This window comes from Bactrocera tryoni, unplaced genomic scaffold (assembly GCF_016617805.1).
Source record: "Bactrocera tryoni isolate S06 unplaced genomic scaffold, CSIRO_BtryS06_freeze2 scaffold_7, whole genome shotgun sequence".
NCBI lineage: Eukaryota > Metazoa > Arthropoda > Insecta > Diptera > Tephritidae > Bactrocera > Bactrocera tryoni.
The window spans coordinates 9,267,613-9,287,569 of NW_024396366.1; the positions used below are offsets into that span (position 1 = coordinate 9,267,613).

The 19,957-nt window shown below is 36.2% G+C and overlaps 2 protein-coding genes across 2 annotated transcripts; both read left to right on the plus strand.

The window, feature by feature from the left end:
- Nucleotides 1–15,412: 15,412 nt before the first annotated feature.
- Nucleotides 15,413–17,489, plus strand: LOC120781759. Its single transcript, XM_040113994.1, has 4 exons — nt 15,413–15,486; nt 15,544–15,701; nt 15,758–16,471; nt 16,529–17,489. Exons 1-4 carry the CDS (start codon nt 15,480–15,482, stop codon nt 17,474–17,476), a joined length of 1,827 nt encoding a protein of 608 aa, XP_039969928.1. The 5' UTR covers nt 15,413–15,479; the 3' UTR covers nt 17,477–17,489.
- An 840-nt stretch (nt 17,490–18,329) lies between these two features.
- On the plus strand, nt 18,330–19,304 carry LOC120781595 (protein ALP1-like). Its single transcript, XM_040113830.1, has 2 exons — nt 18,330–18,727; nt 18,785–19,304. The coding sequence occupies exons 1-2, from the start codon at nt 18,411–18,413 to the stop codon at nt 19,152–19,154; spliced, it is 687 nt and encodes a 228-aa protein (XP_039969764.1). The 5' UTR covers nt 18,330–18,410; the 3' UTR covers nt 19,155–19,304.
- The last annotated feature ends 653 nt before the right edge of the window (nt 19,305–19,957 follow it).

Consider the following 19,957-nt stretch of genomic DNA (forward strand, 5'->3'; position numbering starts at 1 on the left):
CAGCACGCTTTTAGGATCTTTGGAACGCGTTCAATCTTATTAATTGATGATAGGCCTCTTAATGAACACTGCATACTGAAATAAAAAAATGTATACAATAACCTTTACGTATAGGGGTCGGAAAAATTTGAAGCATTTTGACGGACAAGGCTAAGCACAGAGAATGATTTAGAAGTGATATATTTGATGTGATTAATGAAAGAAAATCTATTGTCAAAGATTACCCCAAGATCTTTGATGTCAGTTACTTATCTTAGAACTCAATTTGAAATATTGTAACTTGAAGGCAAGATGCTACGTCCCCTTCCGTACGAGATTTGAGAACATTTACCGAGATTCAGATAAAGCTTAGATTTTAACACCAATCATAAAAACTATCAATACCACATTGAAGTTTGAATAAATCTTCTGAGTTTTTGATTATTGCGAAAATGTTTAAATCATCTGCATATATGTAGCAAAAAGTTAGTAAAAGAGAAAAAACAGGAAATGTCATAATAACAATAAGCAGAGAAGTGGATCTAAAACGTTTCCTTGTGGCACTCCCGAAGACGCAATGAATGAACCGGATTACACCCCATCGACACTAACAACATATCGTCTATTGTGCAAATATGTATGACTTAATGCACTGCAAGAAGACAGAGTGAAAACCTAAAGATGATAATTTTTATTATCAGAATATTGTGTGAAACTTTATCAAAGGCCTTAGAGAAATCTCTGTAAACACAATTCACTTGAAATCCAGCGGAGAAGGCAAAATGAAATATTCGCTAAAACCGCTAAATTTGAGACAAACCCATCCTGATTGACGTCAATTATTAATTTTACTGCGAAAAATAATTTATTTTTAATTTTCATCGGGTACAAAATTTGATTTGAATAATTCCCCAGCGTAAATCAGAAGTAATGGCCGAGCACGCTCTTCTAGATTTTACAAAGTTCCAAAAAGACTTAAGGTTTTACTTAATGTTAGAATCCGTACTATCAATAAACCTTTTATAGAGAAATGTATCCAAATCATTAAACCGTTTTGTGTAGTGCTGAAATTGGACAAAAGAAACATGAGATTTAGTTGAAGATAATTTTCTGTAGTATTTATTTCTAAGAGATAACTCACATATTGGACGATATATGCGTTATAAAGTTACCTGGAAGCTCGAAAATCTTTATATTAGGTATATGGGGGCTCAAGGAAATATTGATCCGATTCAACCCATTTTTGGCATACAGACATACTATTATAAGAGAAAGATTATCTCTTAATTTCAGTTATATACATCACACATTGACTCACATTTTCGATCAAAAGTCAACTATAGGTACCGGGGTCTAAATATTCGGTACCTAGGGGGTTGAACAGTTCTTATTGTGTTTAAACAATTTTTGATCATAAAGTGGCACACACTAAATACATTATTCATGCAAAGTTGTATCCCGTTATATTAATTGCTTCTTGTTTTATGTACTGGAAACTGAACGAATCAAGTGCCTCTTGTTACTGGGATCCTCTGTACCAAATTAAAGCTTTATATCTTAATTTAGTGCTAAGTTATGGCACTTTATATGTTTTCGGTTAATGGCAATTTGTGAGTGTGGCCCGCATAAACCTATCTACGAACTCGGATTTTTTTTTTCAGTAAGGAACCCGTGCACAAATTTCATCGAGATATCTCAACCAATTTTTACTCAAGGTACAGTTTGCACGGACGAACAGACAGACAGTCAAACGGATTTCAACTTTTCTCGTCATTCTGATATATATAACCCTATTTCTATCTCGTTTAGTTTTAGGTGATACATACAACCGTTAGGTAAGCAAAACTATAATACTCTATAGGAATTGTTTGCAAAAGTATAATAAAATTTAAATAACGCTGTCACACGTGAAATTGCAGCAATATCGGGCGATTTAGCTTGAAAACCGTGGAAAATTGGGTTCAGCGTCTGGACTTTTATAAGTGTGTCCGTGGTGGCCATGAAGATCGAGCTCCATTCTTAATAGCGTCGAATGTACTTTCACTGAAATAAAGAATTTCATTGATATCATAAACCGTTTTTTTTTACTAAAAAAAAAACTTTTGTAGCGCTCTTATCGAAAAACCCGTTACTAGCAGTTGCACAAATTGTGTTTGTGAATAAAACCTAATTTGGCTGTTTTATTTCATAGCTGAACAAATCGTACTTCTTCTTCTTTACTGGCGAAGACCCCACTTAAGCGGTTATATCCGAGTTAACAACGCGCCGTCGATTCTTCTTCAATGTGCCGCCAAATGGAGACTATATAGTATATGTATTTATATAAGCAGCAGAAAACGCACAACAACAAACACAAGGAATGTTTGACGTCGAAAAGCTGCAATCACAACTGAATTGTTCACTTTATACTATTGCAACCAAGGGAAGTACTGTAATACTAGATGCCAGCATAAGAAAATTCATCAAGTCACCTGGCTGTCTCCGGGTCGAAAAACCATCAACTAGATCGATCATGTTGTTTTGTTTTAGATGTGCATGCGCTTTGAGGTCGTAACATCGATTCGCACCAACAAACACAAGGAAGTTTCGACGACGAGAAGCTGCAATCACAACAGACAGCAAAACGATTTTCTACTCGACTCGCACTCCTGCTCTCTGAGAGCTCTCGTCATTGTGAGACGGCATTTCTAACTCCTTATACTATGTTCGGACCGACAACGAAAACATGTTTTCGTGGGAAAAACAGGTTTTTGCACGAAAACTTGTGTTTTCGTCCATGTAAAATCTGTCAAACGAAAGCTCAGTTTTCGCTGAAAACTACCTGAAAACTTATATTCCACTCATTTTAATCGGTGCCTGCTCTAGTTTAATTAATTTTATTGGAGGAATATTTTGTCGCCTCTAAATTGTCACTTTATATTTGCTTACATTCTATATACAAACACAGCTGTCAGTTGATATTGACATATTAGGGGGATTCTCTTGCTTTTGCAAAACCCTTGCACGGTGCACGAATTGCAGAATTTTCCTCTTGGTGCAACGGAACAACAAACAACACACGCAGAAAATTATTAGCAATGGCTGTAAAATATGTCATACCGAAACCCATGTTTATTTTCGTGCCGTCATATATTATGGTGCTCTCTTAGCCTTGCATATTTCGGTATAGGATTTTTGCATTTTGTGTCATCGTGCAATCTTGCAAGAGCAAGAGAATCCTCCTATTGATAGTTGTCAGTGAAAACTCATCGAAAACACACATTGCCGGTCCGAACGACTTAGATTCCACAACCCACAAATGTGTTTTCAAAATGTTTCAGTGTCGGTCCGAACTTAGGATTACGTTCAGCTGCAAACGAAACCATTGGTTTTCGGAAAATGCATAAAAACAGCTGGTACGACAAAAAGTGTCGTGTCGCAGCGGAGAGAAAACAGGCTGCCTACCTCGCAACGTTACGATCGACCACAACACGTGCGGGATGAGAGAGATAACAAGAGTTGAAGAGGGGAGCGAGACGCATTTGCAGACAGAAAAAGAAAGAGGCCGAAATGCGCGAGTACGAAGAGCTTGATAAGCTGGCCGACAGGGGTAATGCTCGAAAATTCTACGAAAATGCGGCGGCTTACAGAAGGTTTCAAGACCGGAGCATACTCTTGCAGAACCCAAAGGTGATCTAGTCACCGATGCCCAGAGCATACTTAAATTATAGAGGGAACACTTCTCCAGCCGTGAACGCACAACACCAGGAGAAGGAGAACCCGATTCCCCAATCGATGACGATGGAGCAGATGTTCCATTGCCCGACCATGAAGAAGTTCGAATAGCAATTACCCGCCTGAAGAACAACAAAGCGGCGGGGGACGATGGATTACCGGCCGAACTATTCAAACACGGCGGCGAAGAACTGATAAGGAGCATGCATCAGCTTCTTTGTAAAATACGGTCGGACGAAAGCATGCCCAGCGATTTGAATTTAGAGGATTAAGCCTCCTCAACAACGCATATAAGATTCTATCGAGCGTTTTGTGTGAAAGATTAAAGGCCATCGTCAACAAACTGATTGGACCTTATCAGTGTGGCTTTAGACCTGGCAAATCAACAACCGACCAGATATTCACCATGCGCCAAATCTTGGAAAAGACCCGTGAAAGGAGAATCGACACACACCACCTCTTCGTCGATTTCAAAGCTGCTTTCGACAGCACGAAAAGGAGCTGCCTTTATGCCGCGATGTCTGAATTTGGTATCCCCGTAAAACTAATACGGCTGTGTAAACTGACGTTGAGCAACACGAAGAGCTCCGTCAGAATCGGGAAGGACCTCTCCGAGCCGTTCGATACCAAACGAGGTTTCAGACAAGGCGATTTCCTATCGTGCGACTTCTTCAACCTGCTTCTGGAGAAAATAGTTCGAGCTGCAGAGCTAAACAGAGAAGGTACCATCTTTTATAAGAGTGTACAGCTGCTAGCGTATGCCAATGATATTAATACATCAAACAAAAAGTCGTCGCACTCGCGACTTGGCTCTCACGTCACTGTTGACAGTCATAACTTTGAAGTTGTAGATAATTTCGTCTATTTAGGAACCAGCATTAACACCACCAATAATTTCAGCCTGGAAATCCAACGCAGGATTGCTCTTGCCAACAGGTGCTACTTCGGACTGAGTAGGCAATTGAAAAGTAAAGTCCTCTCTCGACGAACAAAAGCTAAACTCTATAAGTCGCTCATAATTCCCGTCCCGCTATATGGTGCAGAGTCTTGGGCGATGAAAGCAACTGATAAGTCGACGTTACGAGTTTTCGAAAGAAAAATTCTGCGAAAGATTTATGGTCCTTTGCGCGTTAGCCACGGCGAATACCGCATTCGATGGAACGATGAGCTGTACGAAATATACGACGACATCGACATAGTTCAGCAAATTAAAAGACAGCGGCTACGCTGGCTAGGTCATGTTGTCCTTATGGACGAAAACACTCCAGCTCTGAAAGTATTCGACGCAGTACCCGCCGGGGGAAGCAGAGGAAGAGAAAGACCTCCACTCCGTTGGAAGGACCAAGTCGAGAAGGACCTGGCTTCGCTTGGAATATCCAATTGGCGCCACGTAGCGAAAAAGAGAAACGACTGGCGCGCTGTTGTTAACTCGGCTATAATCGCGTAAGCGGTGTCTACGCCAATTAAGAAGAAGAAGATACGTTAAAGTTATTGTATACATTTTTTTATTTCAGTATGCAGTGTTCATTAAGAGGCCTATCATCAATTAATAAGATTGAACGCGTTCCAAAGATTTTTCTTAAATTTTCCCTCCGCTCTTTAAAGTTTATTGACTGAATACATCTCTTTTATTGCTTTTACATCTTAAATCATTGGAAAATCGACAGTTCATTCGCCTTTCATTTATTTTCAATGTAACTATTGGATTATTATTTATGAAAAATAAATTTCAATACTCTTCGGCGTTGTCTCAGATCTATTTCCCCATTTTATTATAAAAAAGAGAATACTAGATTTGTGAATTATGCTCCTCTAAAGCGTGCTGTGCCAAAATTTTACTCGATTTCCGGGAAAGTTTTTCTTGATTTTTCTCACTCATTAAAACCATTAATTCTGTTTTTTTAGTTTAAAGTATCTATTTGTATAATTGTAATTTGGAATTCTAATTTAAATCATAATTTTCTATTAGTCTGTAAGATTTAATGTTTATAGACTTAAGTAACTAAATAAAAAACAATGAAAGAGCATGTTTTACTCACAATGGTGTATCCTTGTGCCGATAATAGATCAATTTGGGCGAAAACTTAGATAGCCCTCATATAACTAACATCAGGATTTTCGAACATCCGATTGACTTTGCTCCATATATAACGGTAAGTATATCGTTGATCTTTTTACATCTTAACTTAGCCCTTCCTTACTTGTTCTTACTTTTAATAGTTTATTGCAGTTTATTGTACTGTTGCAACATGTTGGTACGGAGTAAAATAGTTTTGTTCACCTAACGATTGTTTCTAGCAGCTAAAACTAATCGAGACCGATATGGAGCCAAGTATTCCTTGGAACAAAAGATGGACGTGTTAATACCGAATACCGAATATACGTGGTTTGTACGGCAAATAATAGGACTGATTTTCTTCGACCGCTATATTCGGTATAGGGCGTTCCATTCCTTGTGTTTGTTGATGTGCGTTTTTTGCTGCAAAAAGATAGTGGTCCGAGTCCATGTTAGGACCTCGGAGCGTACATGATCGATCTAGTTGGTAGCCTTTCGATCCGGAGACAGCTAGGTAGATTGATGCATTTTCTTATGCTGGAATCTAGTACTGGAGATAAACATATTTTCGGGCTGAATTTACCGACTGTTGTGCCAAAGATACCTTTTTTGACCACCCTGTCGTTAAAGTCGCCAAGCATGATGTAGACGTAATGGCAGGGGCAGCTGTCATAGGTGCGCTCCTAGTGGTGATATAATTCATCTTTGATCACCTCGTCATTCTCTTCGACAGGGCGTGGGCACAAATCAGCGATATGTTTAAGAGCTTCGCTTTGCAACGGATTGTGGCTTAACGTTCATCCAAGGGGGTCGATGTCAGCATTCGGCGACGGAGTTTCTCTCCCATCGAGAATCTCACACCGAATTTGCGCCCTTATGGTCATTGTAGTAAATGTCACAAGGACTTACTCACCTCAGTTCTTGTTCTATCCATAGAATTTCTTTGACGGCAGTGATGTCAGCCTTTATTCTAACGAGGACATCAACCAGCTGGACAGGGGCACCTTCCCAATTATGGAACCGAACATTCAAAGTGCATGCCCTCAAATCATCAAAAGGGGACACTTTTCTTAGGCTGTCGTTTCTTTTTCCTTGGTAGGATTTTTACATGGCAGGTAAGCGGGCAACCCTGGGGAGGTTTTCGCCTTCTTACTTTAGCTCGCGTTCAAACCGATGTTTTTTGGCTACCCAGAAAAGACTTGATCTATGACCAGGAGTCGTGAGCTGCTTAAGCCATACGTAAAATAATTGTTTCTGGCCACTCCCAAGTGATTTGCAGTTAGCGAACTTTCCTCACTTGCGACTCCAACCAACCTTTTAAGAAAACTTGTCCGTATAATTTCATTTCACATTTTGATCAACGGAAACAGTTTAAAGGCAGCTGGAAAGTAGACTATACTGTGTTTATTGTGATAGAAAGAGACCTGCGTTGGTTACATTAATCTTTAACATTGCTCAGACTTTCTTCTTCTTTACTGGCGTAGACACTGCCTACGAGGTAATAGTCGAGTTAGTAACACCACCCCAGTCGTTTCTTCTTTTCGCTTTTGGCACCAATTCGATATTAATATCATCGGGGTAGGCCAGCAATTGTACACTCTTAAAGAAGATTGTATCCTCTCTATTGAGCTCCGCAGCTCGTATTATTTTTTTCAGCAGCAAGTTAAAGAACTTGCACTATAGGTCCCTACGCTTGGTATCAACCCTTTCGGAGATGTCCTTCTCGATCCTGATGGAGCTTTTGGTCCTACTCAACGTCAGCTTACACAGCCGTATTAGCGGGAATACTAAATTCAGACATAGCGGTATAGAGGCAGTTCCTTTTTGTAGTGTCGAAGGCGGTTTTAAAATCGATGACGAAGTGGTGTGCGCTGATCTTCCTTTAACGGGTTTTTCCAGGACTTAGTGCTTGGTGAATATCTGGTCGATAGTAAATTTTTTAGGTCTAAGGCCACACTGTTAAGGTCAAATCAGTTTGTTGAAAGTGGGCTTCAGTCTTTCACACATTACGCTCGAGTATGCTTTCATCTGACCATATCTTGCTTGTCAATTCTTCGTCGCCGTATTTGAAAAACTCGGCCGGTAATCCATCAGCCTTTATCACGTTGTTATTCTTCAGGCGGGTAATTGCTATTTGAACCTCATCTTAGTCGGGCAATGAAACATCTATAACATCGTCATCGATTGGGGTGTTGGGTTGGCCATATTCACATGCTACTGTTTCACTGCCGTGCCTTTAAAGTGCCATAACTAAACACTATACAACTGTGATTTGACACAGGGCATTGTAATAGAAAGGGTCACTTAGGAGCTAAAAATGTTGAAAATGCAATAACCAAATTCGCTCATGATAAATCCTTAAGTATCCCTATCGACTTTATACAAATGGATGAAATCGGACGGTAACCTCGCTCACTTCCAATAAACCGGTACTCTTAAAACTACACAGTACTTAAAAGCACGTTAAATAATTAAGTAAATACGCAAAAAACATGACTCGAGATGGTACAACACGGTTTTATAGGAGACGGTTTTTAAATAAGACGATGGATGTCGCCCATCTTTCCATATAACGCTATTGTAAATTCCATCCGATTGTTTCACTTTTGAGTATACAAATTAAGAGCCGAACAATGTATCCACATAAAAATCAATATTCGCGAAGCTTTTTTTTATGAAAATGGAATTTTATTGTAAGGAAATAATTGCAAGTGAATAATTCAATGTATTTCTCATCGGGAACCATCAACTTTTTCTTGTATTGAGACAGCAGAAAGACTTTTTGTGTATCTTGGTATTTAGGTCAAAAGGAACAAAAGTTTGTCTTTGACTTCCAATGTTATCGAGTAATGTCTCTTTTTTCATAGCCATCATTCACTCGGACTGTTGTTAATATCGAACCAATCACGGCACGTTGTTTCACTAGGGGTAGCCCCTCCATAAACTTTGGGCAGTTTTCTGTGTGCTTCAGCTTCCAATTTATTTGACTGAAAGAAGAAAATCAACACTTCCCACAAATAACGATTATTTGGTGTGAAATCGGTCATATGTACTATTGCTATATAGGGGAACTGCAGTTTCTTTTTCAAATGTCTAGATTAGGTTTGTCACGTTTTGGATATATCAAAATCGATCACCACTAATTATTGGAGCCAAATATTGACAAAAAGCGGAAACTTAGTTGCGCACCCAATATATGAAATATCTTAGTAAATTGTAGTAAAACTATAGCTTAGAGTTTTGCACTATTCCAAACACTATACAGAAGAAGTTAGTGTAGATTAGTGAACTTAATCTTAGGGTTGTTGCTCGATAATCCACCTGACGCATAACTCTTCAGAAATGATTGGGGACTGTATGGTCATCAAGTGCACAAACCGAATCTCCTTGGAATTCTTGACAGGTAATGTCGCTAAAATAAGCGACGTGTTTGAAGGCCTCAAATTAAAGATTATTGCTGTCAAGGCTTACTCAACAGGATCTCATTTACGTATTTGGATGTCCAAATGGTTGGTAGCGCTGAATGGAATATTTTCAATTCAATTGAGATGGGGTGAAAGCTGGATCATATGTAGACCTTTACCTCAGTGGTACAAAAAATCTGTGTCCTCCAAAGCTAAATTTCTGGGGATTGTAAACGATACCAAACCGAATTGAACAATTACAATTGAAATAATAAAAAATATTCTGTCTCTCACATCTGTAAAAGAATACTTACCAGGAACTGGTAATCGGAAAATTTACTTTTAAGAAAGAACAAACATCCTGCCTACCGCATCTGCAAAAGAATAATTACGTATCACCTAAAACTAATCGAGATATATGTATGAGGGTTATATACATATACATAGACATATAAATAAATCAGGATGACGAGAAAAGTTGAATCCGGTACACTGTCAGTCAGTAAAAATTGAGATATGTATCTGGATGAAACTTGGTATACAGGTTCTTTAGTATAAAAAAATCCAGTTCGTAGATGAACGTAGTCGGACCACTGCCACGCCCACAAACCGAAAACACATAAAGTGCCATAACTAAGCAATAAATTATGATATAAAGCTGTAAATTGGTACAAAAGATCACAGTAGCAAGAGGCACCTGTGGATAAAAAATTTTTAAAAAGTAGGCAGGGCCCGCCCCCTAATATGTTTAATGTACTTATCTCTTAAACCACTAAAGTTACAACAACAAAATTCGCTCAGCACAAATACTAAAAGAACTACACTTCACTCCTTATATAACGGTTCTGTTCAAAAGTACTAAAAGCTCCAGAAACATAAAATTTTGCCGACGGGTTGGTATAACAAGAATTTTTAGGGGTTGGGGTAAAAATTAAACGATGGGTTTGGCACCGCCCACTTTTTGGAGAAATCCAATATTTCAGGACCCGACTGACCGATTTCGACAAAATTTAAAACCTATGTCACCCTGTGAAAATGAGTATAATCGAAGAATTAACACACCTACTTCCCACATAGCACAATTTTAAATTTCACTTGATTCTTTTACTTCCCAGTACACAAATGAAGAAGCAATTAATATAATGGATTTAAACTTTCCACGAATAATGCCTTTAGTGTGTGTCACCTTGTGAAAAAAATTTGTTCAAATACAGCTAAAACTGTTCAAGCCCCTTTTGATCGAAAATGTCGCTCAATCCTTCTCTTATGACTGAATGTCTGTATGTCAAAAATGGATTGAATCGTATCATAGCCCCCATATACCTAATATAAAGATTTTCGAACTTCCAGGTGACTTTGTACCGCATATATCGCTCAATATGTGCGTTATCCCAATGAAAATAAGAGAGAGAGGAAGAATAAAATACGCATAAGAGTGTATCTTTGTGCCTAAAATAGATAAATTTGAGCGAAAACTTGGCCTAGCCCCTAAATAATTAATATCAGGATTTTCGAACATCCGGCTGACTTTACTCTATATGATTGGACTTACACTTAGCCCTTCCTTAATAATCCCATAGTCAATCGAAATATCTCCGGGGATGACCCGTCAGTTCTGAAAAAATCTTTGGCATTTACACGAGCGTTCCTTCTGACTCCAGCAAACAGTAAAAGGCCTAAAAAAGCTTCAATTTCAATATTGTCTGTATCGGCGCAGTTTCTCTCTCTTGTGAAATTAAGCTTCATAAGATTAATTTGTTCATTAGTGTACTTTACTATCAGGTTGATAGTGCCCTCCGAAAAAAAAGCCGCCACAGCTCAGCTGGTTCCTTCAAATTTCTAGCTTCTCCTCTAGCGCCTGGAAGTTGAGTAACTATGTTTCTAGCACCTCGCCTTGTTGGATTTGAGGCAGGAGATTTATTCCACCTTGTCTGTCCATCTTTTCCTAAGTAAAAATCATGGGATCGTTCATTATGTTCTTCCTCAGATATCTCATCATTGTCATCGTCTTGCTCGGTATCGTATGTCTCTTCTTGTACCTCCACGTTATCTTCCACCTCACTGTCATTTTCGTCTTCATAGCTTGAGCTAGAACTCAATTCTTCCAGCAGCAATCTGATTTGATCATCGTCCATTTTGAGATGAATTAAAACATAAAAAAGAATGATAAAATTGGTCAAAATATAATATAGAGCAACATACATACATATATTTCACTATATGTACTTTATAAAGTAATCAAAGTCCGTAAAAATATACAAATGCACGAAATAAATTATGTTAATACTTACACAAAAAGTTACATCTATACTCGCGTCGGTCTCGTGGAGCGATTGGTGATGAATGGTACAACACATGTGTTTCGCCCGTACGCGCGGCGTGTACTAAAACGAAGTTAACCACAAATCCGCTAGCAAGGAACTCAACTTCTTAGGATTTATCTGCATAAAAATAATTACGAAAATGTGTTTCGTCGGTCTCACAGACCAACACGCGAGTATAGGAAGGTTAATGAGTCGTTTGAACTGCATGAGGAAAGTGCGGATTTAGACGAATTCAAAGTGCTCGTCACTGCAGCTGAATGGATGAGCATACAAGGAGGTCTACAATGAAAATTCAAGGATTATTTTTTACCTACCAATAATAATTTTACCTTCAATAATCCTAATAGTCATAAAAAAATCTCCTTCTTCGGGTTCTTCATCCAGATAACAATATAAAGGATTATTGCATTGTTTGCTAGCACAGTGATCAGTGACGATCACATAATGGGTAGCTTTGCCCGATCGTGAAATTTTGTGCTTGTCGAAATTGAGGCAGCATGGGAGATTAGTTTGACGTTGAATGATCTCGAAAAATTCATCTGTCCATGTACCTAAGGGAGGTTAGGAAATAAATAATTCCAATAATTAATTATATATCGTCACAATGTCTAACAATCATTTTTTTTTTATTTTCAAATGAATGGTTAATGGAAGATAATAGAACAATCAAAAATTCTTCATATTTGTGACAATAATTATAATTGATGGAAATTTTTACTTTTTATTTTTCATTCAATTAATAATGCGATACAAATCACTTTCCACAATTATGTAATTGTTTCAATGAATGATAGAGATTATTTATTATTATTTTGATAGTAGCTAATTAAAAAGGAAAATGTTCATTATCGCCTTATTAATTAATGAAAAAGGCAAGAATTGGCGTTCATTAAAATCGTCTCCTGAATCTTAATTAAAGTTTGCTGGTACGTAACGCATTGGACTCGCTTTTGCAAATTTCATATTATACTCATTGATTTTAATATTAAGGAAAAATCCCCAATAATGAGTTTCCACTCAAAGTTCAATTTAAATGTGGCTTCCCTATTTCTCATTATCGAAATGATTTTACTTTTAAGAATCTTATTTTCCATTGAAAATAATGAAAAAATTGGAATAACAAATTTTTCATTTATAATTTAATAGATCATAAGTGAGTTTAAATTTTCATTAGATTGGAAAATGAAAAAATCAAAACATTATTCGGCATTAATATTGTCACAAAAATAATTGATTTTTGAAAAAGCCATTAATAGTTTAAAGAGTAATATTTTTAACGATCTCTGATACCTGAACGAAGAGTAATATAAGTACATCCATCATTATAAGTTTTTTCATCTCCTTGTATGCTCACCCATTCAGCTGCAGTGACGAGCACTTTGAATTCGTTTAAATCCGCACTTTCCTCGTGCAGTTCAAACGACTCATTAAAGGGATCAGTCACTGAGTCTTCGAACGTTGATTTGTGAAGTGAAACATTTTTCACCTCTTCATGAAAAGGAATTTCCAATTCATCACAGGCAATAGCAAGTACCTTTCTCCTATTGTTAATGACATTCACATATACATTATATGGTGTCCATTTATTTTTCAACTCATTGCTCATGGTTTTCCATATTATATGCCAAGAAATTGGAAAATTACTTCTCTCTGTAAAATGGTCGATATGCTTTTTAATAACTGCTACGACATCATCAACAGCTACTTTAGCATGAGATGCCATTGTTGATGTAGCCTAAAAGAAAATTTAGTCGAAAAATTGGTAATAAAAAATTAAAAAGTCGCCAAACTTTGTAAATATGCTCAATTCAAAATTCCTACCGTTAACAAATCGGCACAATTCCGATTTCTTTGGCGCCGCGATTTGAAGGTACCGTTGGAAAGAGGAAGTCCCCCTGATTAAAAAATATATAGAGTTATAGGTACCGCAAACGCTTAGTTTACGAGATATTCGACCTTAAAGTTCAAAAATTCGCAAAATTCGAACTTTTCAAGAAGCTATTTCACCACGTTAAACCCACTTCATTCACATTTTTCTCTTCAAATTAATTAAATTACACTATAATCTTTTAAATAAATCCACATTTTACACTTTTAGCAGGTTTTTTATTTAAAAAATCTTTATTTTAAAACATTTAAAACATTTTACACTCGTTTGAACCTCATTTGTTTACCAAAAATTACGAAGAAATGGAGCGCTGCCATGTGATGACAAGGCAATTCGCTGAAATTCCTCTATTCATGCATATGGATATTTTCTTTTTTAAATTTATTAAGCAAATAAGTAATACTATATACATGTATTAGTAATATTATATAACAATATTATATAATAATGTTACGTAATAAAGTGTAAGGTTACAGTACAGTACGAAAACTCAAATTTTGTTTCAATATGAGTGCATGATAACCGTAAAATATAACCACTTTATATCCAAAACTCATATTTTAAATATAATAATATATATATCGTCACCTAAAATACAAACCAATGTATCATAAAAAATAAATTGAAATCGCTGACAGATAAAATAACATTCGATTATTGGTGCCATAACCTTAATCAGCTGATCTTTCATTCGGAATTTTTGTTTTCATTTCAAAAGTGCCAAACAATCTAAATAAAATGAGCAGTGTCGAAGAAATTGATAAATTATTTCTTAATATTACAGCATTATGTGCTAAAAAAAAGCAATTCAAGCGAGCAGGGCGATGGCGTGTCCATCCTATTAATGTTAATAGGTTCTAAAACGATAAAGATATGGATGAACAAGAACTGTTTGCCCATACAAGATTGAATAGGATGTTGTATTATACTTTTTTGAAGTTAATGGCACCTTCAATGTGTAAATTCAAGGAACAAATCCATGCCGAAGAGCGTTTGTCCCTCACACTTCTGTAAGTTTATTTGATTATTACTCCATTTGTTATATTTATTAAGGTGATTGTTAGGTACTTAGCATACGGAACTCCTTTCAAAAAATTAGCATAGAGCTACAAAATCGGAAATACCACGGTGAGAAACATAGTGCTGGAGACATCTGAGGCTATTTGGGAAATGCTTTCACCAATTTATCTGAGTGAACCCACGCAACAACAGTATAAAGACATCACGACCGACTTTGCGCAAATGTGGAACATGCCAAACTGTGTAGGTGCGATCGACGGAAAAAACAATGCGATAAAATGCCCTCCAAATTCAGGATCCATGTATTATAATTATAAAAAGTTGTGTAAATACGAGAAACGAATTAAGATCTTGTGGGGGACCATTGCGGTCAGCACAAACTTTTAGACGCAGGGGTCGAAACAGTGCGTATAACCACAGAGAACACCTCACCAATTATTTTATGAACAATGGTGCAGTACCTTTTCAAAACCATACAGAATAAAACACTTATAAACATACATATTAAATTCAAAAAAAAAATGTTGAAAATGTAAATTTACGTGTATTTCATACATATTGATTAACAATAACAACGACAACAAAAAATTAATTAAATAAACACAAATAATTATTATATAGAAAGTTATATGGATTATATCCTTTGTACTTCAGGTTCAAAAATTCAACCGTTCTGATTAAAAGAACAAAAAGTAATATATAATAAAAGTTTAAAAAACTCTTCTCATAATTGAGGGATTAGTTCACATTAGAGCTCCCACTCCCGGGCTCCCGGGCTCCCGAAATCCCGGGATCCCGGACTTAAAACTCCTCCCGGGATTTAAAATTAATTTCCCGGGATATTCGGGATTTTTGTCCTTTTTTTTAAACACTATTAATTATTATTTTTTCATAAGCAAAGTTGTATTTACAATAGATGAACATTGCCAAAAAACAATTAGTAAGAATTTAGTACTTTACAACACTGTTTGATCAAAGTTACAGCACTGGTTTGATCAGCTGTTAATTGGCAATCTGTAGCATGTGCCAAGCATACGATCAACCGCACTGCATTTTACAAACTTACACTTGTGCTTATTGTATAAATTGTAAAAATGGAATGTAAGTACTAAATATTTTAATTATAATTGTTAAAATAACAATTTTTCATTCACTTAGCATCATTTATAAAGCACACAAAAAAAGGAGACGACAAATCGTCAACATGGTTTTATTTTCTAATATCAACAAGTTCAGAGGAAGCCAAGTGCAAAAAATGTAATGCAGTCCTCAAAACAAAGGGTGGTTCAACAAAAGGATTACACGAACATTTAAAGGTAAAAATTATAAATCCGCAATGAAAATAAGATTATAGAGAAATTGATAATTTTAGGTTCATGGCATAAAGTTGTGCCGCGAAGCAACTCCTACAATTGCTGTTCCCAAGAAAGTGGCAAAAATTACTTCACATTTTTCACCAAACAATGAAGAAAATATTCGTGCTATTATGGCCAGTTTGGTAGCTGTGGATGGATTAGCATTTTCAACCATTGCGCAATCAAAACAAATCAGAAAAGGTATGGAAGCCAGAAAATTTAAAGTTCCCAAATCTGACACCACAATCAGAAAATATGTAATGGAATATTTTGAAGAATGTCGCGAAAGAGTGAAAAAAGAAATAATCGATTTGAAAGTGAAAAATAATAGATTTAGCATTTCATTCGACGAATGGACTTCTGTGGCCAATAAACGCTACTTGAATTTAATACTGCATGGTCAAAAAAACATATGGAACTTGGGACTCGTCCGAATAAAAGGTGCCGCAACTTCTGAAAACTGCATTGATATGATTGAATCTCGTTTGGTAGATTATGACTTGAGTTTAGCAACTGATATTATTTCTATTATCACTGATGGTGCCTCAACTATGTTGAAAATTGGCAAACGCATAGGTCCACATCAACAGCTGTGCCTGGCACATGGAATACAGCTCGGTATCCTTGATGTGATGTACAAAAGACAAATAAGAATTGAGCCAAATGAAATTTCTATATGTGAAGATGATGATTCCGAAGAAGATACGAGAGATCAAACTGATTGCATACAGGTAGACATATTTATTTATTTTTTAAATATGAAAATCTAATTTTTATGGTATTTTTAGTTAGCTGATAATGAAGAACGTGGAGAACTTACAGACGAATTTGATATCAAAAAAATTATAGACAAAATTCGGAGCGTTGTACGGTCATTTCGAAAATCTCCCAAAAAGAATGAAATTTTACAAAAATATGTGAAAATGGAGTTCAACAAAGAGTTGCAGCTCATCCTAGATTGTCAGACTCGGTGGAACAGTTTACTAAAAATGATCGAACGGTTTCATATGCTGGAGTCTTGCTTGAAAAAAGCGATGGTCGACCTTAAGGCAGATTGCTTGAAAGATTTTGAATTTAATATTATTAAAAGCATTATTAAAGTTTTAAAGCCGGCAGAGTTAGCTATAGAAGCTTTGTGTCGCCGTGACATGAACCTCTCTTCTGTTGATGCAGTGATACATTTTATGCTGGACGAAGTTAAAAATGTGGACTTATCAATAGCTTTCAATCTTTTTGAATCAATTAAAAAACGCGTTTCTGAAAGGCGCACAATATACACGAATATATTGAAACTATTAATAACGGGAAATTTTGTAAGTACCACAAATGAACCGAATTTAGAAGAAATGACAAACACTATTGTAGAAATTGTCAAGAAGTACAATACTAATGATGTTGAGAATCGCGATATTGATTTAAAAATAATCGAAAATGAAAAGGAAAAAACGTTGAAGCAAAGGTTGCAAGAAACTGTCAAAGAATCTCGCGTTTTAAAAAGAGATGTCTCATTATCAGTAGAGGAAGCGGTACCAAAGGAAATAAATTTACTTCTTGGGGGTGGCGGGCTTGGCAGCAATCTGGAGGTTGCTTGTAATTTTTTAAAGACAATACCACCAACTAGTGTTGAATGCGAGCGTTGTTTTTCAGTGTCTGGCCGCATTTGCACTAAAATCAGATCTAGTTTAAACGATGAAACAATGGATGCGCTTGTATTTTTAAAATACTATTTAAAATAAGTTCCTACAGAAATCGATCTGTGATTTTTATTATTTGTTTTTTGACAAAATAATATATATATAGTACCAAATACATAGGTATATTTTTAATTTAATTCATGTAACTGATTCGAAATAAAAAGTGAATTATATGTATATTTTTTTCAATTTATAAGAAATAATAATTATTATTAAATAATAATTTTTATTATAAAGAACCCAAGAACATGGGCATACTTAATTGAATCTATGTAACTGATTCGAAATAAAAAATTAATTTAATTTTTTTAAATTTATAAGCAATAATTAGCAATTTTTATTTTCTCCCGTTTTTCCCGGGAATCCCGGGAAATAAAATTTCGATATCCCGAAATCCAGGGAATTCGAAAACATTCCGGGAGTGGGAGCTCTAGTTCACATACACAAAGCTTTCTTCTTCTTCATCAATTTGAGCTTGCATTACAATGTCAGTACATTGACCATCACCAATGCTTGCCTTCATTTTTTCATTTTTGAAATCGAAAGCATATGGGTTACTTCGTAAACGCGTTAATTTTGGGCAACCCTGCTGCATTCTTGCCGGCTGTGGTTGCTACTGCACAATCAACTGATTCTACTGCCTTGCCATTGCGATTGTGCTGCGAAGAATTTTTTCGCATTCACGAACGCCAGAGAAATGGAATTTTTAATTAACGTAATTATTGATAACCAGGAAACTCAAAGTGTAAACACAATGGCTACGACAGACTGCAGCGGCACGACAGTGAACTGAAAACGTCGTTGTGCACCTTACTACATGTACATTTGTGAGAAGCAACAACATAACAAAGGCCGGCATGTACACAAAACACAGCTGTCAATTTTATATGTACACAGTGTGATAGTTAGTTGTTTCGTTCTTTGTCGTTCTGAGTAATTTGATACAAATTTTTTAATTTCAATAAATAAAATAACCATGGACAGCGAGGAATGTTTGAGGACTATTCTTAATATTGTACGTATTGTCAATACTGCACACGAAGTGTTCCAGGAGGTAAATAGAAACTCCCGAAGGTGGTGGGTTCGTCCTGTCAATATTTCACGCGAAGAGGAAGGATTTTATAGAACATGCATCAAGCAGCTTAAGGAAAAGGATGAGGAGCATTTTTATAAAGCTACGAGAATGAGCGTTGCTAAATATAATTTATTGTTGTCGCTATTAAAGCAACGATTAAAACGTTTTTCAAATAGAAAACCAATTCTGCCTGAGACTCGTTTGGCGGTAACATTAATGTAAGTCAATGTGAAATAATTATTACACTGGTATACTTAAACTCTTACCAATTTCAGTTTCTTGGCACAAGGATGCAATTTCAATGTCCTATCTTGGTCCTTTAAACTTGGAGTTTCCACAGTCCGAAAAATTATATACGAAACATGTGAAGCTATTTGGGATGAATTGCATGATGCATATTTGTCAACACCAAACGCACACGAACTTCGAGATATTGCAAGCAAGTTCTATGTAAAGACTGGAATGCCGAATTGCTTGGGAGCTATAGATGGGAAACACATTCGTATAACAAGCTCAAGAAATAGCGGATCGTTGTACTACAACCATAAGAAAACGTTTAGCATTGTACTAATGGCAGTGAGTGATGCTAATTACGTGTTCACATATGTTGATGTCGGTGCTCTAGGAAGCCAAAATGACGGTTGAAAGAAGTTGCTAAATGGCACACTGGAAGTTCCTTCTGACACAAACTTACCGGGTACAACGAATAGCTTTCCGTATTACTACGTCGGCGACAGTGCGTTTCCACTGAAACCAAATTTAATGCGACCATTTCCCGGCCGTCACTTACCAGAAGATAAAGACAAATTTAACTTAGCGTTGTCTAGAGCCCGAGTGCACATAGAAAACGCATTCGGAATTTTGGCCAATCGATGGAGAGTATTGCATACAACAATACATGCTTGCCCAAAGAATGCAGACAAAATTGTTTTAGCTACGGTAGTGCTTCATAACTTTTTGATGTTACAAAATGACAGGAATTACTTCACCCTTGAACTTGCGGACCACTCAGAAGGTAACAGAGAAATACCCGGACGTTGGAGAGAAGAAGCAAATTCCCTTGAATCGTTTCAACCAAGAGTAGCCAATCGCTCAACTGCAAACGCATTTCAGTTACGTGAAACCCTAAAGGAATATATTTCAAATAATGCCGTATAATGTTAACTATTTTCATACAATATTATTTTTATCAATAAAACACAAAGTTTATGTTTGTAGTACAAAAAAGGTTTTTATTTAAAATAGTTATCCAGAAATACAATATATTTGTATATATATATATATATATATATATTTATATATAACAAAATTTGTAAAACAGGTACTTCATGATTACTTATTTATTTAAAAAATATATTATTTGACTATTCACATTTCTGGTATATCACATTTTTCAATTAAATAGTTACTTCTAATATAATCACTGTATACATACATACGAGTATATG

Excerpts from the sequence above, each read along its gene's own strand:
- LOC120781759 (XM_040113994.1), top strand. Across the intron at positions 15,702-15,757 it reads GATTACACGAACATTTAAAG|GTTCATGGCATAAAGTTGTG; the intron begins GTAAAAATTATA and ends TGATAATTTTAG. Across the intron at positions 16,472-16,528 it reads ATCAAACTGATTGCATACAG|TTAGCTGATAATGAAGAACG; the intron begins GTAGACATATTT and ends TGGTATTTTTAG.
- LOC120781595 (XM_040113830.1), top strand. The coding sequence starts at position 18,411 with ATGGACAGCGAGGAATGTTTGAGGACTATTCTTAATATTGTACGTATT. Across the intron at positions 18,728-18,784 it reads CGTTTGGCGGTAACATTAAT|TTTCTTGGCACAAGGATGCA; the intron begins GTAAGTCAATGT and ends TACCAATTTCAG.